The sequence below is a fragment of the Sciurus carolinensis genome, chromosome 1 (assembly GCF_902686445.1).
Source record: "Sciurus carolinensis chromosome 1, mSciCar1.2, whole genome shotgun sequence".
Classification (NCBI taxonomy): Eukaryota; Metazoa; Chordata; class Mammalia; order Rodentia; family Sciuridae; genus Sciurus; species Sciurus carolinensis.
Window position 1 is genome coordinate 38,941,224 of NC_062213.1, and position 26,008 is coordinate 38,967,231.

Below are 26,008 nucleotides of genomic sequence, written 5' to 3' on the forward strand. Positions count from 1 at the left end.
TAAATACAATTTTCTCATACTAGACAAAGGTTCCAACAATATGCAATGGAGAAAAGATAGCCTCTTCAACAAATGGTGCTGGGAAAACTGGAAAACTATATGCAATAGAATGAAACTAAACCCCTATCTCTCACCCTACACAAAACTCAACTCAAAATGGATCAAGGACCTCGGAATCAGACCAGAGACCCTGCATCTTATAGAAGAAAAAGTAGGTCCAAATCTTCAACTTGTTGGCTCAGGATCAGATTTCCTTAACAGGACTCCCATAGCACAAGAAATAAAAGCAAGAATAAACAACTGGGATAGATTCAAACTAAAAAGCTTTCTCTCAGCAAAGGAAACTATCAGAAATGTGAAGAGAGAGCCTACAGAGTGGGAGAATATCTTTGCCAACCATACCTCAGATAGAGCGCTAATTTCCAGAATCTATAAAGAACTCAAAAAACTCTACACGAAGAATACAAATAATCCAATCAACAAATGGGCTAAGGAAATGAACAGACACTTCACAGAAGAAGATGTACAAGTAATCACCAGACATATGAAAAAATGTTCAACATCCCTAGTAATAAGGGAAATGCAAATCAAAACTACCCTAAGATTTCATCTCACCCCAATTAGAATGGCGATTATCAAGAATACAAGCAACAATAGGTGTTGGCGAGGATGTGGTGAAAAAGGAACACTCATACATTGCTGGTGGGGTTGCAAATTAGTGCAACCACTCTGGAAAGCAGTGTGGAGATTCCTCAGAAAGCTTGGAATGGAAACACCATTTGACCCAGCTATCCCACTCCTTGGCCTATACCCAAAGGACTTAAAATCAGCATACTACAGAGATACAGCCACATAAATGTTCATTGCTGCTCAATTCACCATAGCCAGATTGTGGAACCAACCTAGATGCCCTTCAGTTGATGAATGGATAAAGAAACTGTGGCATATTTATACAATGGAATATTACTCCGCAATGAAGAATGATAAAATTATGGCATCTGTAGGCAAATGGTCGAAATTGGAGAATATCATGCTAAGTGAGATAAGCCAATCTCAAAAAACTAAAGGACGAATGATCTCGCTGATAAGCGGATGAGGACATATAATGGGGGGTGGGACGGGCTAGCATTAGGTTTAGGGTTAGGTTTAGAGTTAGGCTAAGGAGAGCGGTAAGAATGAAGGAAAGAAGGACTGTGTAGAGGGAAAAGAGGGGTGAGAGGGGTGGGAGGGGTGGGGGGGAGGGGAAAAATATAATAAACCTCATTACCCTATGTAAACGTAAAAAAAAAAAAAAAAAAAAAGAATGTACATAATTAAAACAATCAGGGAAGCAAATGAGGAGATGAAAGAGCAAATGCAGGCATTGAAGGAAGAGATAAAAGGGCAAATACAGGCATTAAATGATCACAACAATCAACAGTTAAAAGAGCAAATACGAGAAGCAAAATATCATTTCAATAAAGAGAGATACTGAAAATAAAACAAACAGAAATCCTTGAAATGAAGGAAACAATAAAACAAGTTAAAAACTCCATAGAAAGCATAACCAATAGGATAGAACACCTGGAAGACAGAACCTCAGACACTGAAGACAAAATATTTAATCTTGAAAACAAAATTGACCAAACAGAGAAGATGGTAAGAAATCATAAGCAGAATCTACAAGAATTATGGGATATCATGAAAAGGCCAAATTTAAGAATTATTGGGATTGAGGAAGGCTTAGAGAAACAAACCAAAGAAATGAACAATCTATTCAATGAAATAATATCAGAAAATTTCCCAAATCTGGAGAATGAAAGGGAAAACCAAGTACAGGAGGCTTACAGGACTCCAAATATACAAAATTACAACAGACCCACACCAAGGCACGTTATTATGAAAATACCTAACATACAAAAAAAAGACAGAATTTTAAAGGCTGTGAGAGAAAAGAATCAAATTACGTTCAGGGGGAAACCAATAAGAATATCAGCAGATTTTTCAATCCAGACCCTAAAAGCTAGAAGGGCCTGGAACAACATTTACCAAGCCCTGAAAGAAAACGGATGCCAACCAAGAATCTTATACCCAGCAAAACTTACATTCAGATTTGATGATGAAATAAGATCCTTCCATGATAAACAAAAGCTAAAGGAATTTACAAAAAGAAAGCCAGCATTACAGAACATTCTCAGCAAAATATTGCATGAGGAAGAGATGAAAAACCATGATGCAAATCAATAACGGGAGGAACTAGCCTAAAGGAATAGCCAAATAAAGGAGAAACCAAATCATGTCAAAAAACAAAAATGAGTCAAATGACTGGGAATACAAATCATATCACAATAATAACCCTGAATGTTAATGGCCTGAACTCATCAATCAAAAGACATAGACTGGCAGACTGGATTAAAAAGAAAAATCCAACAATATGCTGCCTGTAAGAGACTCATCTCACAGAAAGAGATACCCACAGACTAAAGGTGAAAGGATGGGAACAAACAATCCATTCACATGGACACAGCAAAAAAGCTGGGGTATCCATCCTCATTTCAGACAATGTGGACTTCAAGCCAAAACTAATCAGAAGGGATAAAGAAGGACATTACATACTGCTTAAGGGAAGCATAAACCAGCAAGACATAATAATCATAAACATCTATGCCCCAAACATTGGCTCATCCATGTACGTCAAACAAATCCTTCTCAATTCCAGAAATCAAATAGGCCTCAACACAATAATACTAGGCGATTTTAACACACCTGTCTCACCACTGGATAGATCTTCCAAACAAAAATTGAACAAAGAAACCATAGATCTCAATAACACAATCAACAATTTAGACTTAATGGACATATATAGAATATACCATCCAACAAAGAATGAATACACTTTCTTCTCAGCAGCACATGGATCCTTCTCTAAAATAGACCATATATTATGCCACAAAGCTACTGTTAGTAAATACAAGAAGATAGAGATACTACCTTGTACTCTATCAGATCATAATGGATTGAAATTAGAAATAAATGACAGAATAAAAAACAGAAACTTCTCCAATACCTGGAGATTAAATAATACACTATTATATGATGAATGGATAACAGAAGACATCAGGAGGGAAATAAAAAAAATCTTAGAAGTAAACGAGAACAAAAGCACTTCATATAAAAATCTCTGGGACGCTATGAAAGCAGTACTTAGAGGAAGATTTATTTCATGGAGCGCATTCAACAAAAAAAGTAAAAATCAACAAATAAACGACTTAACACTCAGCTCAAAGTCCTAGAAAAAGAAGAGCAGACCAACACCAAAAGTAGTAGAAGACAGGAAATAGTTAAAATCAGAGCTGAAATCAACGAAATTGAAACAACAGAAACAATAGAAAAATTAACAAAATAAAGAGTTGGTTCTTTGAAAAAATAAACAAAATTGATAAACCCTTAGCCACACTAACAAAGAGAACGAGAGAGAAAACTCAAATTATTACTAAAATTCGGAATGAACATGGAAATATCACAACAGACACGAGTGAAATACAAAACATAATTAGAAGCTATTTTGAAAATCTCTACTCCAACAAAACAGAAAACCTCGAAGACATCAACAAGTTTCTAGAGACATATGAATTACCTAAACTGAACCAGGAAGACATACACAATTTAAATAAATCAATTTCAAGCAATGAAATAGAAGAGGTCATCAAAAGCCTACCAACAAAGAAAAGTCTGGGACCAGATGGGTTTTAAGCTGAGTTCTACAAAACCTTTAAGGATGAGCTCATTCCAATACTCCTCAAAGTATTCCATGAAATAGAAGAGGAGGGAACCCTCCGAAACTCATTCTATGAAGCCAATATCACCCTGATACTAAACCAGACAGAGACACATCGAGAAAAGAAAATTTCAGACCAATATCCTTAATGAACATCGACGCAAAAAATTCTCAACAAAATTTTAGCAAATCACATTCAAAAGCATATTAAAAAGATAGTGCACTACGATCAAGTGGGTTTTATCCCAGGGATGCAAGGTTGGTTCAACATCCAGAAATCAATAAATGTCATTCACCATATCAACAGACTTAAAGTTAAGAATCACATGATTATTTCGATAGATGCAGAAAAAGCATTCGATAAAATACAGCATCCCTTCATGCTCAAAACACTGGAAAAAATAGGGATAGTGGGAACATTCCTTAACATTGTAAAGGCCATCTATGCTAAGCTAATGGCCAATATCATTCTAAATGGTGAAAAACTGAAAGCGTTCCCCCTAAAAACTGGAACAAGGCAGGGATGCCCTCTTGCATCACTTCTATCACCATCGTTCTTGAAACTCTAGCCAGAGCAATTAGACAGACCAAAGAAATTAAAGGGATACGAATAGGAAAAGAAGAACTCAAATTATCCCTGTTCACTGATGACATGATTATATATTTAGAGGAACCCAGAAATTCCACCAGAAAACGTTTGGAACTCATAAGTGAATTCAGTAAAGTAGCAGGATATAAGATCAATGCACATAAATCTAATGCATTTTTATACATAAGTGATGAATCTTCAGAAAGAGAAATTAGGAAAACTACCCCATTCACAATAGCCTCGAAAAAAATAAAATACTTGGGAATCAATCTCACAAAAGAGGTGAAAGACCTCTACAATGAGAACTAAAGAACACTAAAGAAAGAAATTAAAGAAAACCTTAGAAGATGGAAATATCTCCCATGTTCTTGGATAGGAAGAATTAATATTGTCCAAATGGCCATACTACCAAAAGTGCTATACAGATTCAATGCAATTCCAATTAAAATCCCAATGACATACCTTACAGAAATAGAGCAAGCAATTATGAAATTCATCTGGAAGAATAAGAAACCCAGAATAGTTAAAGCAATCCTTAGCAGAAAGAGTGAAGCAGGGGGTATCCCAATACCAGATCTTCAACTCTACTGCAAAGCAATAGTAACAAAGACAGCATGGTATTGGTACCAAAATAGACAGGTAGATCAATGGTACAGAATAGAGGACATGGACACAAACCCAAATAAATACAATTTTCTCATACTAGACAAAGGTTCCAACAATATGCAATGGAGAAAAGATAGCCTCTTCAACAAATGGTGCTGGGAAAACTGGAAATCCATATGCAACAGAATGAAACTAAACCCCTATCTCTCACCCTGCACAAAACTCAACTCAAAATGGATCAAGTAACTTGGAATCAGACCAGAGACCCTGCATCTTATTGAAGAAAAAGTAGGTTCAAATCTTCAACATGTCCGCTTAGGATCAGACTTCCTTAACAGGACTCCCATAGCACAAGAAATAAAAGCAAGAATCAATAACTGGGACAGATTCAAACTAAAAAGCTTTCTCTCAGTAAAGGAAACTATCAGTAATGTGAAGAGAGAGCCTACAGAGTGGGAGAAAATCTTTGCCACTCATACTTCAGATAGAGCACTAATTTCCAGAATATATAGAGAACTCAAAAAACTCTACATGAAGAATACAAATAATCCAATTAACAAATGGGCTAAGGAAATGAACAGACACTTCACAGAAGATGTACAAGCAATCAACAGATGTATGAAAAAATGTTCAACATCTCTAGTAATAAGAGAAATGCAAATCAAAACTACCTTAAGATTCCATCTCACCCCAATTAGAATGGCAATTATCAAGAACACAAGCAACAATAAGAGTTGGAGAGGATGCGGGGAAAAAGGTACACTCATATATTGCTGGTGGGGTAGCAAATTAGTGCAGCCACTCTGAAAAGCAGTATGGAGATTCCTCGGAAAGCTTAGAATGGAACCACCATTTGAGCCAGCTATCCCACTCCTTGGCCTATACCCAAAGGACTTAAAATCAGCATACTACAGAGATGCAGCCACATCAATGTTCATAGCTGCTCAATTCACAATAGCCAGACTATGGAACCAACCTAGATGTCATTCAATTGATGAATGGATAAAGATACTGTGCTATATATATATATATAATGGAATATTACTCAGTCATAAAGAGTGATAAAATTATGGCATTTGCAGGCAAATGAATGAAATTGGAGAATATCATGCTAAGTGAGATAAGCTAATCTCAAAAATCCAAAGGATGAATGATCTCGCTGATAAGCAGATGATGACAAATAATGGGTGGTGGGACGGGTTAGTTTTAGGGTCAGGGTTAGGGTTAGGGTTAGGGAGGGGGGCAAGAATGGAGGAAGGAAGGACTGTATAGAGGGAGAAGAGGGTGGGAGGAGTAGGGGGGAAGGAAAAAATAACAGAATGAATCAAACAACATTACCCTATGTAAATTTATGATTACACAAATGGTATGCCTTGACTCCATGTACAGAGAAACAACATATATCCCATTTGTTTACAATAAAAAAAATACAATAAAAAAAACTAAATTGCCCAAGTGTTGTTTTCAAAGGTCTATTCAAATTATGCCTGTAAACATTATAAATAAGAAAATAATATTAAATTGGAGAATTAGAGCTTAGTGGTACTTGTAGCATATCATAAGATAAACTTCCCACCAACCCCTCCATATAAAACATCAACATTGCTCTGAAGGTGCAATCTGCACACAGCAGGTATTAGCAAAGGTCATTTAGTTCTCAGCACTTCATATTCTGAGTTTATAAAATCAACTCAGATATAGCAAATACAATTTTTAAGAGGAAAAATTTTTAAAAAAAGATTAGGTAAGAATGAACTGTAGCATAAACCTATGGGGGTAAAGCCTAAGCAAAGTAGGTAAGGAAACTAAGGAAACCAGGGTTCTAGAATTAGCTCTATATTTAAGGACACTGGACAAGCCAGGAATTAAACTTAGTATTCTGTAGTTCTTTTGTTGTATAACAGATTTAGAGTTTAAGGTCGTCAAGAGTGACCTCCATAAAATGTGAAAGATGTAAGGAAATAGTAATAACCAGTACTCTATGAAAGTCATCATGGTTTAAATGCAGTGAAAGACCAATGCAGAAGTGCTGGAAGATACTAGCTTATCCTCACTTTACTTGGCTGTGTGCTCACATCTTCCTCCTGACTGAAAGAAACTCCAGGGCCAAACTCAGATGCAGAGGCCACAACTTCCAACTAATTTCTCTATCAATCTCCTCTTGGTTCCACTCTATCAGCCAGATGCGTCTGGTTTCCCAGGTTCTTTTGAAAGCTGCAATGATTTTACCCAGATCAAGAACTTCAAGAGGCTTTGTTCCCAACTTCCTCTTTTAGATCCTTACTTCCCAACTTCTTCCCTAATAGAGTAATATTTTATTCCTAAAATAAATTATTTATAATATTCATAGTGGTCTGCTGTCCAGTTGAATCCTTTCAACTTTGGAAAATTAATATTTGGGAAGAGGAGATCTACAAGTTTTAAAATTTAATGATTCTCTATGCTTAACTTTTTTATTCCCCTTCTCTCAACATACACAGAAAAAATTTGAGTAGCATAATCAGGAGAAGAGAATGAAAGTCATTAAAAAAGACTACAATTTGTTACTGGTCATGGGAGGGAGCAAATTATCTTTACTTTGAATCTTTTTGCATCTTTTAAATTTTATCTATAATACCTATTCAAAAACAAATAGAATTATATTAAGACCCTGTTTATACTTTTGTTGAGATTACTCATCAGAACTGGATTCTATTTGATTTAAAATTTCTTGTCTTCATCTGAATCAATGTCTCTCAGAAATATTTACATTCAGTGACCTGACTTGTCAGTGTCACTTAATCATCAAATCATTCAATCTTTCATTGATTTACTCAAACCTCTATTTTCTATTATGTGACTAGTATGATGTCATATGCTGGGTATTCAGAAGTGAATAAAATATGACACACTTCTGGCCTCTGGATCTAATGCTTCCTCAGTTTAGAATGTTCCCTCTCTCCTGGCACCCATACTCTTAAAAACAAATTCAGGAGCCATGTACTGTATGAAACCTTCCTGAGACCCCACTCACAGAGCTAATCATTAACTTCTGCCTTTAAATTTTCTACTTTGTACCAACAGACATTGTCAACGCAGCAATAATTTATTGTTTGATTTATGTGTCTGAGATCTCCTATGTGTATAGAATGTGCTTATTCTGATTTGTGGCTCTTTCTGTAAGTCTAGGTGTACTGTAGTTGTTTGTCATAACATTTTCACTGTACTCTAATGGTTAATTAAGTAGCTTGTCTCCTTGACTGGATACTGAACTTGTTAAAGAACAGGAACATATTAAAAATTATTTCATTTTGTCTAATATAAAACAACTTTAATGGTATACATTTTATATTCAGAAGTAATCGTTAATTTTTGACAATGGTAACAAGACCATCCCAAAGGTAAAGAATAGTCTCTTCAACAAATGAAGCCAAGACAACCAGCTATTCATATGTAAAAGAATGAAGTCGGTTGGATCTTTACCTCACACCATATTAAAAAGAGAAAACAGGAAAAAAAGGAAAATACATAAAAACTTCAAGTGGATCAATGATTTAAAAGGGATAAAACCATAAAACTATTAGAAAATTAACAATAGGAATAAATCTTCATGTTCTTGGATTTGGCAATGGATTCTCAGATATAGTACCAAAAGTAAGGATAAAAAAATCAATTAAACTTAATCAAAATTAAATTTTATACATCAAAGGACACTGTGAATAAAATGGAAAGATCATTCCTAAATCACATATCTGATGAAGGCATAATATCTAAGATAAATAAAGAACCCTTATAACTCATCAAAAAAAGCACAAACAATCCAATTTAAAAATGGTCAAAGGACTTGAGTAAACATTTTTTCAAAGGAAATATATAAACATGAAAAGCTATTAATGATTAATCATTACAGAATTATACTTTCAACCCACAATGACTACCTTCTCATACCAAAACAAATGGTATTATTAAAAAAAGTTGGGGGGAGTGGGTGAAGTAACAAGTATTAACAAGAGAAACTAGAACTCAGGGACATTGCTGATGGGGAAATAAAATAGTTCGGCTACTGTAGAAAACAGTTTGGCAGTTTCTCAAAGGTTGAGAAAAAAATTACAATATGACCCTATAATTCTACTCCTATGTGTATATCTAAATACTTATAAACAGGTACTGAATCAGATATCTGTATGGCAAAAACCATAGCAACAATATTCACAATAGCCAAAAGATGGTTAAAGCCCAAACATCCATCAACAGATGAATGAATAACAAATTGTGGTATATACACAGGCAAAAAAGAATGATATACTAATACATGCTATGATGTGGGTGAATCTATACAGGATACTAAGTGGGAAAAGATATAAAATGTTACATATTATATTATTCTATCTATATAGAAATACAGAATAGATAAATCCACAGACACAGAATGTAGATTGGTGGCTGACAAGGACTCAGGAGAATGAGAAAGATGGATAAAAACTGCTTAACACATAAGGGGTTTTACTTCAGGGTGAGGAAAATGTTTTGAAACTAGACAGAAGTGGTAGTTTTGCAAGACTGCAAATGTACCAAATGACACGGGATGTTTGCCTCACAGTTAATTTTATGTTACATGACTTTCATTTCAATAAATTATTAAAACATAATCATGAGTGTGTATACAAGCACATATTTACAGTTTGTTAAATGAATTAAAGAGCGAGTAGGAGAGACTTAACTGAGTTAAGACTAGATGGCCATATATTTCCTAGGAAAATAATGTTCATTTTCTTTGTTGATGACAGAATTTGTGATTTTTAAGACCTCATAATCTATAAGGTTTTTAAGCTAAATTTGAAAATTGAGTGAAGAAGAGGAATTAGGGGCCTTGAGGCTGGCTGATGTTATGTAACATTTAGAGATTAGGATTGGTGTAGTGGATGCTGCGGTGTGTCACCCAGATTCTCCCTGCAGGACAAAAATGAAGTCCCTAGGTGCCAGGCCAGTTTCCTGTAGATAGTTCAATAGCTGCATCCTCTCCTGAAACTTACCGTGGTTGGTTATGTTTCCTCTTTCACCCATATTCACACCTCTCCTCAGGAGTACATTCAATCATTTGTAAGTGAAGGGCTACAGTAATACATCTTACATCATTGCAGTGGTATATGCTTGGGATAAATCAATAGACAAGATGATGAACATCTCTGTTTTTGGAACCCAGATAAACATATATATCACTTAGCATATTATATATTATGCAATTGTATACATAGTTATAAAATATATAATTATAAAATTAGTATAAAATATGCTAAGTGATTAGTATAAAATATGCTAAGTGATATGGTAGGAGCATATACAAGGAGGATCTAACTTGGTCTTATGACAGAGTCAGAAAAAACATGTTTCCTCTAAGACTGGATGAGGGGAGAAGCAAGACAAGTGAAAGGGTGGGTAAAGAAGACCACATAGAAAGAAGAAGAAGAACCTTAGAAGTCATGCTAAGGAACAAAAACTGTATCAGTATTTTGGTTTAGGGAAAGTATCGATCTACTCTAGGATTCAGTTTCTTCAGGTATAATCAGGGAAAAATAATAGCTCTTACTTCAGCTTTATTGTGAATATTAAGTTAAATAAGGTAAGTGATAAACATTATATAATCCTAATGAATGTCACTATTATTATTGTCAAGACATGGAGAAATATAGTTTTGGTATTAAAGGAATAGAACCAAAGCAATCATCATTGTAAAAGGAGTACAGCAAAGACTACACAAGATGATGTAAAGAAATCTAATCTTTTTTTTTAAAGTTGTAATGAACACAATACCTTTATTTTATTTATTTATTTTTATGTGGTGCTGAGGATTGAACCCAGTGCCTCATATGTGCCAGGCAAGTGCTCTATCACTGAGCTACAACCCCAGCCCAAGAAATCTAATCTTATAAGCAGAACACATGAGAAATTAACTGTTAAAATCATAAAGACCTCCAGTTTCCACAATATAAAGTTAGTTTTAATGCCTAGTACCTTCTTTCAGCAAATAATCTTACCCATCTCTCTGATGAGAACCATGAATGCCTGGGTAAGATGGCAGTGGTTCTCTACAGATCTTAATGGTTCACATTCAGTACTAATTTCTTTAAAAATGTTCTCTGTGAACATAGCTGCTTTTAGTTAAAGACAATGGAAAAAAACCCAGGGCTAGGAATTCTTGCTGTTCCCCCTTTTCTAACTTAAACATAGCCTTACAAAGCATTTGTTACTCTTCTCCTTCTATCACTATAAGTAGAAAGAAGAGACTAAAATATTAAAAAATTGACCCTAAACCCAAATGGACTTTTGAGAAAAATTATAATTGTATCTTTTAGACTAAAGTGAATCCTTTCATCAAATAGCAAGGTTAAAACAAACAAACAAACAAACAAACAAACAGGATCAACTTTAATTTGTAATAATCACAATGTAACAGTGGTAACATTAGCAGGCTTCCCAGCAAAACCATCAGCTACAATTACAAAACTTATTTTATGCTTGTAAAGAAAAGCGAAGGCAATACCAAACACTTAGGTTGGGCATGCTAAAGATCAGTGACTGCTGGCAATGAAATATTAGAAATATTTCTCAATAATTTTGTACCTGCTGGCCATATTCCACTCAAGGGCTGGATTTTGAGAATTCCTTTCACTCTCTGTAAGCACCCCTCTTGTTCCACTTTCCTTCTCTGGTTTTAGTTGATCCCACTGTGCAGTACCAATATTGATGGACTGCAGGTCTATTTGGTATTGTCTATCTTCGATTTCTGATCCAGGATCTCGAAGAATTCCTAAGTTCAAGGCTCTTCTGTAAAGCAAGTGGAAAAAGTAACAGATATAATAAACAACCTACATTTATTTTGTTTACTAAATAGTATCATTATCTTTTTTTGTATTAGTGATTAATAAACTAGGTTAATCACATTTATGATAGTTAATAGAAAATTAACATATGTTGTGACATCAAAATTTATCACTTACAATTATCTATCCTATGACAACTTCTTACATGTTTCTCAGCACAGTACTCTTTTCCTATGTGGTTTCATATATGTGATTTCAATTACTGAGATGCTTTCACATTCTGTTATATCCACTTTTACCAAAGAGTAAACCAAATTCAGAGGTTCAAAGACAGCAAAGTTACAAATTTACTCAAAACCCTTTCCCATGCTAATCATTTACCATCCTAAGAACTTTGATATCTTGTTAGGAAAGGTGAAGGTCAGCACTTGGGGTTGAGTCTCAAATATGGTATGAAAATGATTTCAATTTGGAGAGGTTTGTCTCAAGTAGGAAGTGCTACCAAAGACAAAGGCAAAGGCAGAAGCATATTTTCTTGGGGTAAACTCAATTTCAACTCAAAGAATTTTCCCACTTTAGGTTTCAAGTAAAATGAGACATTCACAAATAAAATTCACAAGTCACACATGAGTGACCATGAGTAAGACAGTAGAAATAGGGCAGAGAAGATACATCCTCAGAAACTTAAAAAAAAAAAAAAAAAGTGTACTAGCATACAAAAAATATGAGACAATTGTTTATAAAGTTAAAAAGCATCCTCAAAGTAAGGCAAGGAATAAGGCTTATTATAACCATGTAGATCCACAAAGAACAAAATTATAATTTAAAACTCAAAACAGATTAAGCCCAAAAGTGATAGCAAATTGAACCAAAGATCCAAATAAATTCAGAATACAATTCAAAGAGACAAAGAAATCGTGTAGCTAAAAGAGGTTTAATGTATGTATAGAAGACAGCAACAAGGTCTAAAAAAATGCCTCATTGGAGTTTGAGGGAAATTATAGAGAATGGGAAGGAGGCATTATTTGTAGAGAGACTGCCAGAGAATTATCCCACAATTGTTGAAAAGTGCCAAATCTAAGATCCAGATAGCCTGACATCCTAAGAAGTAATGATAAGGAAAAAAACCGGCACCTATATGGATAAATCTAAATAAATATTATCTTTAAATGAATAATATTCATATGTCTAAATTGAAAGAAGAAAGGGTAAAAATAAGACACTGAACAATAATAGTATATAAATTAGGGGACTAGGTAATGTGAAGTAGTGTTCTAAGGTTGTATGGTTGTGGAGAAGTGAAAAGATGCTGATTTAACTTGAGGTTTTTGTTAACTTTGGATACATGTTAAAATAGCTATAAAAACCTCTAAAATAATATACATGAATGACATAACTTTCACAGAGTAAAAATTAGAATGTAAGAAATAAAAAAAATTGAAAAGTTTTATTGAAATTTAAAAACATTTTCAAATTTACCATTTGTTGGTCAAAAATAATAAAAATTAAGAAATAAATAACAATGTTATGCATTAAAAGTGATATGCAGTAACAGGGACATTTGAAGAAAAATTATCATCTAAAATACTTGTTTCAGCAAAGTAGAAATATTTAATATTAGTAAGATAAACATAAAAAGGCAGCATAAACTAAAAAGAGAGGGAAGGAAATAAAAGCAGAAATTAATGAAATAAAAAAAAAAGAGGAACAAAGCTAAAAATAGACATACCTCCAGCACCAGGGGGGAAAAGAGACAAAGATAGAAAGTCAAATAAACTATATTTGTAATGAAAAAAGGAAACATAACTATGATGCTGTAGAAATTAAACAGATAATAGAATGATACCAAGATTTATGGAGACAAAGATTTTATAATTTATTGTGGAAAAAAATCTCTCCAGATCATCACTGTCCCTGGACGATATTTCTTCCCTTTTCACTACAGGATTAATATAAAGGTTATCTGCTCATTTCTTCCACCAAATATAACATTTCCTTTCTTCATACAGTTCTTTTTCTCTATGAAACCACACTATTTTAAAACCCTGAGAGAACAAAACTGCTTGTTGGTTTAGTGAGAATCACCAAACTATCATCCTCAAGAGATTCTTCCTTCAATGAGCTAATTTGCATTTGTTCTTTGAATGCAAAGTTACTTAACACTCTCTTTTAGGTTTTGTGATAGGCCCTAGGGACACTAGGTCCTAGCCCTCATAGATTTAGTCTAGTGGGAAGAAGCAACTATAAAGCAGACAACACTACAAAAGGTCGAGTAGAGAATGCAATTAGAAAACCTGACCCAGGCTTGGGAAGACCAGGAAAGAGAAACAATGTTTAAAGGAGCTCAGAAAAGCTCTATTTTCTCATCTCATACAGTGTAGAAAGTACCTCAGGTAGGGGAGTCAACAAATTCAAAGGCCAAATGTGTGAGAGAGTAGTGCATCCTGTAATTAGAGTTTGAGAAAGTCTACAAAGTTTAGGAGACCCGTACTAGGCCCAACCTTTGGCAATGATGAAATGTGGCCTGAAAATTGGAGTTGCATTGTAAATCGGCCATTTCACTCCTACCAAACAAGATACAGAAATTATGTAGTAGTGTGGTAGTTCAGAGCAAACAGAAAATTGGGTATCTGTCTTAATTATGAAGATTAAGTAAAATAATATATATAGCATATAAAGTAACATCATAAAAACTTCTATAAGTATTAGGAAATAATCATACTACTTGGACTCTTCTCCTCAGTCTCTGAATAAAATGTTAAATAAAAGTGAAATGATTGGAAAGTGATAGGAAAAGAGACTCATCGGGATAAAGCCCATTTTAGTATTTGACAAAAAATAAAAAAGCTGAGCAGAGAAACCACTGACCCTGAGTTTAATAAGTCAAACTCAATAAATTCTACCCATATTTTCTAATTGGATCTAGTTTATTAGCCTAAAAAGATTTTAATAGCATGCTGGTTAATATGTAGTAAACCCCTTACTTTCTAGGTCAAGTAAGTTTACAGTGGAAGATTTAGTTCAATTAAAAATATACTTGCATCTTTAAAAACACCCTTTCTTCAGTAATTTTTTAGCCTCTTGAAATATCAAAATCAGGAAGTATCAATATTTCCTCTGCAGACAATTTCCCATTATGTAAAAGTTAAATTTATTTTATAAATTTAAAACCATAAGCCATTTGCTTATTAGTTTTTGTTAATAAGATTATAGTCAGTTAATATGCATAAATTTTATAAGTTTGATTTTTCCCTAATAAAAATAAATGAAGAATAGTTTTTTTCAGAATTAGATAATTAAAATCCAACTTTTCTTTCTTATTACATGATCCTCATGATTTATTTTCAATTCATTATAGTTGGACAAAATATACTAGTAGAATACTGATTTACTTCATTTTCTGGAAAGTACTTGAGAATTTGTTTTCAGCTTGGAATAGTCACTAAGTTTAAATCTTTAAAGTATAAGATATGCCCTGGTTTGTTTTATACACATGCAAAAATCAGTCCAGTTATTATATAAAATATTCAAAATACTGTCTTTTCCAATACTAAATTAAGAAAATATACTCAAAATGTTTTCAAATACCATGCATTAACTTTTATTAAGCCCTATTACAACAAGATGTCTTTTTATTTATGTTTCTTATACATATTAACTCATAGTAATTGTACAAGTTAATGGTTTCACTGCAATGTTTCCAGGTGGGCATATAGCAAGATGTCTTCTGAAAGAAATATTTCATATTTTATGGCACACTAAAATTTTTAAAAAGGTATAGATAAAATATTAACAGATATAAGATTCAAAACTATTTTTATTTTTCAATAATCAGAAATTGCTTTATAACTTTACAATTTTTAAATGTGGGAATGAAAAACTATTTGATTGCAAATATCAAAATTGGAGTAAATTTTATTCAAGAGAGCTTTGAGTTAGTGTACCAGACTTTCATAGCGCAAGAAACAACTGCAGAATCAAAGAATTCCATAAGAATGACATTTTAGTAGGGAACTAATCAGAGGAAAAGAACTGTGAGGGAGGGAGGACTAGGTGCCTAAAGTTAGCAATGACTGCCTTAAAAATACAAGAATTTCTTAAAATAAAATGCCTTGTATTATTGTTTCATTTCCTAATTAAATTTTTCCTAGAAATATCTGCTGTCAAAAACAGTAATCAAAATTTTGTTTAAAATTCTCATACTTTTAAAAGCTTTGAACTTTGCTCTCTCTTCTTATTGTAGCCTTTAAAACCTTTTAGCAATTCAAATCAGGAAAGAGGGTGAATCAAGATGCCCATAACTTCCTTCCTCTTAACACAAAAAGCTGCTTTATTGGCTAAAATGTAGGAGTTTTAATTGTAATTACTTTGCCCTTCCGAAACTCTTCTCCCATACCATTTGAACCATTCAGCAGGTGGTGTGGGAGGATAAACTAAGTCTGCAATAGTTGGTCAATAATGTAATCATAGGAACCAAAGACGTCTTTAAGTGTATAACAGGAAACATAGCTTTAATGTTTTCCTTTTTAAATTGATTTAGTCTGGGTCAGGCCTTTTGTATGTTTACATAAGGAACAGCTCATGTTGAACCATTTACTGCTCACTGCTGAATAGGCATATCTCGGGAATTCACTGTAAAGAAGTAACATTCATTCTCTTATAGCTCAATTGAGATCTACAAAATGTTAAACAAGCCAGAAAATAGGAATGTAAAACTTTTGTCTTGATTAAATTAAATGGGTATATATTTATCATCAAGTTTCCATAATTTATAATAAATTTGAAAATAAATAGGCTAGGGGATAACATGGTTGACTGTCTGGCTGAAACCAATGCTGCATTCCTTGAACAGTGACTAAGGACAGGAACATAGTCTCCAGATTGCAAAAGAATCACCTGAGCAGCTTGTTAAAAACGTTATGCTCCCAGCTCTACAGATATTGATTTAGCAGATTTGGATTGGGGTTCAAAAATATCTTCTTTCATTTTACTCTAAACTAGTATCCCTATGGAGTCTAAAAATCACACTGATAACTTGAAGCATTATATCTCCTTGACTTAGGACATTTTTTCTCTGCTACCTGAATAAGCAGGAAAAGAACCAGTAAAATCTAAGAGTGTTTCATTTATAAACAGAAATTCATATTTTTTCTTCTTCCTCCACTAAGCTCTTTAGAGGAAGTGTCTATATGGGGTCAGATCATTAGTAACGTGCCAAATGATATGTATGGCTCTATTAAATGGTTTTATCATTAATTAAAAAAAAATATTTATTTATTTTTATGTGGTGCTGAGGATCAAACCCAGTGCCTCACATATGCTAGGCAAGTGCTTACCACCGGGCGACAACTGCAGCCCCTATCATTAACTTTAATGAATTCATAAATGGGACATCAAATTTTCAGAAGATGAAGTTGATAAGTACAGCTAAGATGATGAATTATAGAATTATATGATAGTTCAAAAAATGAGCTAATGAAAATTAATAAGATGAAATGACAGCAACAATTGCAAACTTCCATTTATGGATTCAAATAGCCAACATACAGAATGTGAAAGAGTTGGCTTAAAAATGCTATATTAAATCAATAGCAACAACAAAAGATACCTGACAAAGTTAGGAAGGTTTATGAGAAATAGAATTATCAAAAGGTTTGTTAAAACTATAATTCTACTGTCATGTATAACTAATTAGAAAAAAAGAAAAAAGAAAAAACTATAATTCTAGTCTTAATATTTTTAAACATTTTTTAATCATTCTAATTATGCATGACAATAGAATGTATTGATGCATTTTGATAAATCATACATAAATGGAGTATAATTTCTCATTTTTCTGATTGTACATATTGTAGGATTAGTCTTATTTTAATTAGCATAACAAACACCACAAATTGTGAATTTTCACAAGATTAAGAAATATTTTTACACTAATAGAATTCTTAAATACTATTCATTAGTATTCAAGTATTAAATTTTAGAATGAATACATTATATTTGCATAACTTCAAGTGAACTAATAAAATAATTCATTGACAACATGGCATCAGAAGGTTTTTGAGAATGTTATAATATGTTACAGGTGTGTTTACATAAAATCCTCATAGGTTACTAAAATGTGCAAGTACTTGGCATAAATGTTAACTTCATATGTACTAGACTCAGAATGGTCTTACTTAGCAGTGAAGTTTACTGTAATTCCCACGAAAGGTGATTTTGAAAGGCTAACTGTAAACTTAAGTTCCTTTTCTTTAGGTTTCCATGGATGGTAATAAAATAAACACATTGAATTTATAATGTGTCCTTATTAGGGACAGTCAGACCTCCTACTTGCTCTAATGTTTTTAACAACATGTCTTCAGCACACTCCTGTTTTAGGACTTTCCTATAAAACATGCCATGGCTGCAAATCAACTTTTATAAACATGAATCACTAACACTTTATTCCAACTATGTTAGTATCCTTTCTTATTTAGATATACTCTTCATATCTTTTTTTTTTAACATTTACTCAAAATAACCAGTTTTGGTCATTCAAAGACTCTATTTCCAAATCCAAGTTGAGTAATACTATTTGAATATTTCTGCAAAATTCTCCTAGTGTTTTTAATGTCTTTTTTCTGCTAACCAATCATTACCCAGCATCTCCCAGTACTAAAATTATGTTTAACAGAAGGCATCTTTTATAATTCAAGTCAGAATTCAGAATTGGCTCTTTATTTATTACCTCAGCTAACAATAGATAGCAAGTATTTAAACTCATTGCTAAGTCTTTAAAATGAGGTTTTAAAAGAATATATAAGGACATAAGGACAGAAATATTCATAATGCATGAGTAAACATAGTTCTGGTTCAACTATCAAACTATAAATTACTGTGTAATACAAAACAAATGCATACAAATGACAGTAATATTACTAATATATTAGACTGTACATTGTCTTACAGTTGTCTTACAAAGTGTTCATTCATCATTCACAGGGTGTCAAAGGTACACCCCATTTGTGGATTCTTTAGGTAGGAAAGAAGCACAGTCCAAACTGGAAGCCAACCTTCTGAGTACAAATTTGGCCCTCTCTTCTCACCTACTTAACTATATCTACATAACAATATGAGAACTTTCCAAATTAAATAAAAGATGATACTTTATTAAAATGCATTTGTGTGTTTTGTAGTTGGTGGAAAAACTGTGAGACTTGTTTCAGTAAGATGGCCAAATGGGAGTTATGGTGCAGTGGGATCCTGGGTAACCCTGAGTTTGGTTGCCTTCACTACAAAATGTGAATAATGGTATTGAATAATGCCTAGGGCTGTGGTGAAAATTATAAGAGGCAATGTATGCTATGCAAATTGTAGCTATTAATGTGATGTGGCCTGTTATTAGACAGGGCTTGAAACTACAAGTTGAAAATTATCTGGTAATTTTTAGCTGCTCTAAACATCAAGGGAAGGTGGGTAATCCCTATCTTGCTCTCTGTCTCTGTCTCCCTCTCTGTGTTTTGTATATAAGAAACTACAATTTCTTACTTTTGCCAGTGATGTTTTTGTATTTCTGCAAAGGAATGTGAAAGAAACTGCGTTATATAATATGGTATATTATTTTACCTATACATTCTTTCAATTCAAAAACCTTAGTTCAGAAAATGACACAAAAGTGGTAGAACAGCTTAGACATATTTTATCATTAAAATTCAGATGTAAAAGTGGTAAAAAAGGATATTGTTCACAATTGTCATGTATGGGGGACAAAAACATTCAAAGTGAACTTAAGTTAGAGAACTGAAAAACAACGAGATCAAACTGCTGTTAAAGAGATGCTACTAAAGAGACTTCCAAATTTAGCAGGTGATGAATTTTAATTCTCATTTATTTTCACCAACACTATAAAAGAATCCATAAAAATGTAACTGTTTATAGAAATTAAGATGTTCTTTTCTATTTTAGGGTACCCAAAAGAAGGAACAGAATATAGTTCCAAAGAGAGAGTGGATTATTATTCTTACTCCTAGATACATTTTCTATCAGTGATTTTTCTAACTATATTTACTCATTATATCATTTTTATTTGATTATGTATCAATACTTCCTTTGCTAAATACTGAAACTGTTATTCACACTTTGTATTAAAAAATCATATTCAGTTTAAAATATACAAAGTTCTTATTTGACATTAACATGTTTTCATTTATACGTTGTACTTCTATATATTGACATGTTACAAAATAATTCAAAAGAAATTGCCGAAAATTATTGTACCTATATTTTAAAGGTCAGTTGATGGGCATGAGTGCAGCTCAGTGGTAGAGTGTGTGCTTGGCATGTGCAAGGCTGTTGGTACAATCCCCAGCACCACAAACAAACAAATAAATAAAGGTCAATAAAACTGTTTAAAATTTAATGATGGAAAGTGTCATCTGTTTTTTTTTAATGATGAAAAGTGTCACCTGTTTTTTTTTTGTTTGTTTGTCTGTTTTTTGTTCTTTGTTTTTTGTGGTGCTGGGGATTGAAATAGAGCCCTCACACAAGCAAGGCAAATGTTCTACCATCAGTCTACACCCCTTGCCCTGTTTTTGCTTTTAAAACTTTCACTTTGTACTTATTAAGCTTGGAATAAAATCATGATAATTTGTCTCTTAAATATTAATATCATTAACTAGGGTCTGAAAAATTCATTAAACTATGGTGACAAGGGGCTAACATACAAAACTGGTAAATATCTTCCTTTGAGATGAAATAATGCAGATGTTACATTAGTATGCTATAGATTAAAAATCTAAAATACTTGTTTATAATTTAAATGTTGCATATATTTCTTTGCTTTGGGAAAATTATGTTCAAAAAATCATTCAATGTCAAAGATAATTAAATTATGTTCTACCAAGGTAAAGACTATTAATATGTTTTATCCATGCAGCTTTACATCTAGCAAATACTTTGCAAACTGTCAGCATTCATACGTTATCTGAAAGCAAAAATAAGTGATATAATAAAACATATTTATTATGTATGGAAGAAAGACTACTTATTTTCCTATAGGCAGAGGCTTTTGGCAGTTGATGTATGCCTGCAGTCTTATCCTGCAGTATTAATACCTGTATTAATAATATATTCAGCACTGGCACTGAAAAGGAGACAAAAGACAAATTCTAAGAACATCTGGATACTCATATGCAGGGGAAAAGATGAAACTGGTTCTTCAAATAACAAAAATTAACACACACACAACCCAGGTTAGAGCACATACTCATTTAGAATCATCAAACTGTAAACAGTAATGGATGAGCTAATGACATCATACTAAAATAAAGTTTAAAACATTCCTAAACAAATATAGAGGGTCATACAAAAATGAATAGGAAAGAATAAAGGATCTATTTTCACATATTTTAACTGAATAATATTTTAAAAATTAAAAAATTAAATAGCTAAAATCTTAAATACAAAAGATATAAAATAACCATTTTTTTTTTACTTTTAAAAAAGATTCAAATGAGTCTTTAAAACACTAGAAAATATCCATAGAAAAGAAGAAAAGCAACTGCTTACAGATGCATTATCTTAGGTAACTACCTTTGACAATTTGGTGTGAAACCATTCAGGCTATTTTCCATTCTCATAGAAATCTGTAAACAGGTGAGATCATACTATACATACAGTTTTTAAAATTATTTTATTCACTTACCAAATACCTAAGTATTATTTCATTCCAATAAAGCAGTACACATATCATCTTTAGAGATGACTGCTTAGAATTTACCTGCATGGGTATTCAATTATTATATTAAATGAATCTCTATAGCTATTTAGATAGTAAACAAATTTTGCTAAATACAATCAGCATTGTTGCTCATATATATTTTAAAAGAAGTTTAAATCCATAAATTTAGTAATTTACTGCTTGTGAATATGTGATCTGAGAATACAGAGCATGTGTAATTGTCAAACTGTGTTTCATTAAAGGAATATAATATTGCTAATAAAGATTTTGTTGATGTTATTGCATGTAAGATTCACATGCCCAGGACAACCACACTGTAAACCTAGTTTCCGTCTTGAACTTTATATGCTCATAGGAGACTGTGGGGAGAAAATGCTTTTAAAAAAACAGGTCTGCATGGTAAAGGGAGGAAACCTAAAGAGCATGTGTCTCTAGTAATGTTAGTATTGGCAGTCCCTAACACTGAATCATCTCTTTCATGAGAATCATAGTTAGTAGGATGATTATCCAATTTTGAAAAATAAATATTTTAATGAAAATGAGGTGGTTATTTAAAAGAAAATGGTACCCTTAATTATAATAATGCTGTTAGATATAATTAATGACCCTATACATTAAGGAAGGTCGTACTTTAATGACCTGGACCACACCAGGGTCACAATTGGTAGCAGAACATTGATCATCATATAAAAGCCACCAAACACATGAAAAGAATTACAGTACATCACACATCAAACACTTTGGCCTGTTGCTTCCTTCCTCTAATCCTACTGGCAGGAAATGTTCCACATATCCTTTGAGGTGACCAGACACATTTAAAAGTAGTCCCTTGTTAAAAAAGCTCTCCAATAATGCAATTTTCTCTAAAAAGGAGAGCAACTTCTGCTTAGCACTACTGTACTACATTTCCATTTGCAGCACTGAAGTGGAGCCCACTGATGAGGTACTGTAACTGCATAATGTAACTTCTTCTTGAAAGGGTTAAAAAAGTATACAGCATGGATCTGGAAAAATGGGTTTTCACATTGTGTATAATAAATATCAGGCAAATTCACCAATAATGTTATTGATTTAACTGTTTTATTACAGACAAATGCAAATGAAGTTAAACAGTATTGTTAACATATTTTAGCCTATATCACCTTATAAATCAGCTTTTCTCCTGCATAAACTTACGGCACTAGAATATTTTAAAATCTCTTTCACACATAATCATATTTTAACCTGGACAATGATTCTGGTGCACTGTTCAAAAAAGGTTGCTACTTTTTGAGAACTCATTTTCAAATAAAATAAATGAATGAAGTTGGAAAAAATCAATTCAGATAAAAGAATAATTTTTCCAGGGGAACACTTGTTGTGATATAAACTATGATAAAAAAGATAAAGATATTTGATTTTACTGTATTATTTTACAACATAACTAAGTTAATAGCATAATTTGACGCTATTTACCAGAATGACAGGATATTTCTATATATTTCATTAATATCTGTTTTGTTTCCTAACTGAACAAAGGGCAATGCAATTTTGTAACCCAATGCATGTTAATTCTTTTGCTAGTTTTTGGGAAATTCTTTAAGTTTAGTGGTACTATACCTCAGTTTTATCAGGTGTTCTTTAAAATCACCTGGAAATACTGAGGTTGTGTTTCACTGAACACAAGCTTCGTAGCTGCTATTCAGAACCTAAATGACTAAAAATGAGTTCAATGCCAAAGACATGTGGTCCACAGTGTGTTTGATAAGCTGACACGGGACAGGGATTCTTTTCACTGTTGTGTCAGTTTATCAAACCCATACCTGGATGACAGTCGATTCAATGCCAGGAAAATGGAATACTAGAATACAAAGCATGGGTTCCTTCAGAGAAGCTGTGTACTCTATGATGTACTAATATCACATAATATATGTAGATAAAGTGTCCACTGAGTAAACCTGGCAATAAATAAAATGGATAGAAACTGGTTCAGAAGTTTATTATATAACCCCAGTTATTAAGGTTTACTCTAGAAATTTAATGAATGGAGGTTTTCATCCTCATCACATCACATTCAGAGATTTACATGGAAAAATACCATGAATAGTGAATGAATATAGATAGATAATAAGGTATGATCAAGTAAAGTTTAAAGAAAACTTAAAAAATTGATATTAACATTTAGTTACATAAAAACTTACCTATCCTTACAAAAGTCAAAATAGTGGTTGGTTATCTTTGGCATACTACTGGCTGGGATGGGGATGAAGGTTTCTGTAGTTCTGGGTTGTGTTAATGTGGCTGTATACATATGTATAAATTCATCAAACTATATACATATGATTAATACATTTTCCTATATATATAAATAAAACTATAAAAAAAAGTTTAAAAAAGTAAAAAAAAAAACTATAAGTCAGAAAAAAATCTGACAATTTTTAACTACTTGTACAATCAGAGTCCTATTTTTCATCACCTCTGTGAATGTGGAAGGTTCTTCTGGTATCTGTTTTTGCTTCAAGATCAAAGTTAGAAATTATGGGGCAAGAAAAGTGTTTCAGATTAAGGAACTGTCTGTCTTCAAACCAAATGATACAAGGTCTCCAAACAAAGGATAAGTATTTACAGTGTGTAAAAGAGTAAATTGTAGTGTTTACTCAGTGGGCACAGAATATGAGATTAAGTTAAGCGGGTGTATTTAAAATAGAGTTTCAGAACATGCTTATTTACTTGCTTTCATGCAAAAACTACAATATTTTTAGTAGCAGCTTTTTACTTTACTAGTTGTTAGCAGGTGTTTTTATATTATGTATGGAGGTAATTTATTATTAATCATATATATTAAATGTATGTATAGATGCTTGTTTCATAATTTTCTAATTAGCTACTGTACTGGTAGTGGGGATAAGAGGTATTCAGATGAAAACGGAGACTAGTCAACAAAGAGTAAAGTGGAACTTTCTCAAAATTAACTACCAAGTCTACACTGTACCTCTCATTTACAAATTTCTTGAACTCTAAACTTCTTAAAGATGAAAAAAAAAAAACCCCACAAATATCTATTGATCTAGCTACCCATCCATCCATCCATGCACACATTCTGCTTAATTCTTTTAGGATTATGAGCAAGTTACACTATATGAATAACTTTAGGCATACACATACAGGGTACTCTTTAGATATAAAATTTAATCATTGTTATTAGTGGGGAAAATTATTTCCTCCTTTATATCAGATACTTAGAGAGCAGCACAATGTTTTAGTAATTTTTAAAGAGTTACCTTGTATGACAGCAGTTATAGTGCACAACTATACCCCAGATGCTCTGAAAAATTTTTTAAATTTTTCATTTCTTACCCTTTTAAGATGTATTTTAAAGGTAAACTATGCCTTCCTCTCACTTGTCTTTATGCCTACACAGATGTTAAGATAATAAATTCATATGATAATGTTGGTGCCTCAATGAAGGTGCACAATCAGGAATTGATAGAATAAGATATGTGTCCACTGTACTTTATATAACCCAAATGTATTTGTAAAAAGTATAACACAGATTTTCCAATAAAAACTGTTATGATGTGAACCCAAACATTCTATTATTCTCTAGCTTCTTTTCAATATGAATGCCTAAAGTATAAAAAATGTCAATAAAAAGGATAAAATACATTTTTAAAACATTCCACAATTTATGACAGTAGAACTTAGTCATTTTCAACATTGTTACTGAGGTAGCTTTTGGCAGCAAACAGAAACATATTCAAGGAAACTTATATCCTGCTACAGGAAGCCACAAAAGACACAGTTAGTTTGGTGAGGGCCAAATGTAAATCTAAAGCCTTCAAGTAGATCAATTGAGGAACATGACAAGGACCAAAACTCTGCCAATACTATTTTCAAACAAAGTTTTTAGGCAAGCTATGCTAAAAACCTACTCCTCCAGGCTCTCTGACTTGCTAAAAGGGGGTTATTTAAAACTAGCACTAAGCGTTATAGGATTAGGGTCATAACGTCACTTGATATGAAACATACCTTGCCAAAAACCAACACAAAGGTTATTTTGAGAACATTTTTACACAAAGAGTATTATGAAGAAATTAAAGGTTGGGAGAAGGGAATAAAACATAATTTTGTGGGGATTTGTAGAATTTAATCTTAATCTTGTATCTGGAAACTATAGCTCAGTGTTAAAGTAGATGATAAGCTAGGTTTTAGAAGAAACCATAAAAAAAAAGAAAAAAAATGTCATAACTTGAGCTACATTCATCAGAAATAAAGAAAGGTTATTATTAACAGAACCATAAAAAATGTTTTTCCTATTTTTAAATAAACATAATTTGTTGGAATACACATGCATTATTGTTAATGATGTTATATTAATCTATGGAAGGATCTTAATCTTGACTATGAATTTCTATTGTTTATATGCTTCAATTCTCAACTGCTGAAGTATATGTGCAATAAAATTTGGGTTAATCTTAATCATGGTTTCACTGGTCACATCAATGTAATGTTATTTCATATTGAGAACATTAATCCTTTGAATCTTCAGGATGACCATT

The 26,008-nt window shown here is 32.6% G+C and overlaps 1 protein-coding gene across 4 annotated transcripts in view; it reads right to left on the reverse strand.

Annotated features, from left to right (window-relative positions):
- The window catches only part of Vps13b (vacuolar protein sorting 13 homolog B), an 829,431-nt gene that overhangs the window by 263,324 nt on the left and 540,099 nt on the right, over window positions 1–26,008 (reverse strand). For all 4 annotated transcript variants that reach the window (XM_047551787.1, XM_047551802.1, XM_047551778.1 and 1 more), the window contains exon 31: window positions 11,553–11,756. In XM_047551787.1, the coding sequence (XP_047407743.1) occupies window positions 11,553–11,756 (204 nt within the window). The remainder of the gene's footprint in view (window positions 1–11,552; window positions 11,757–26,008) is intronic.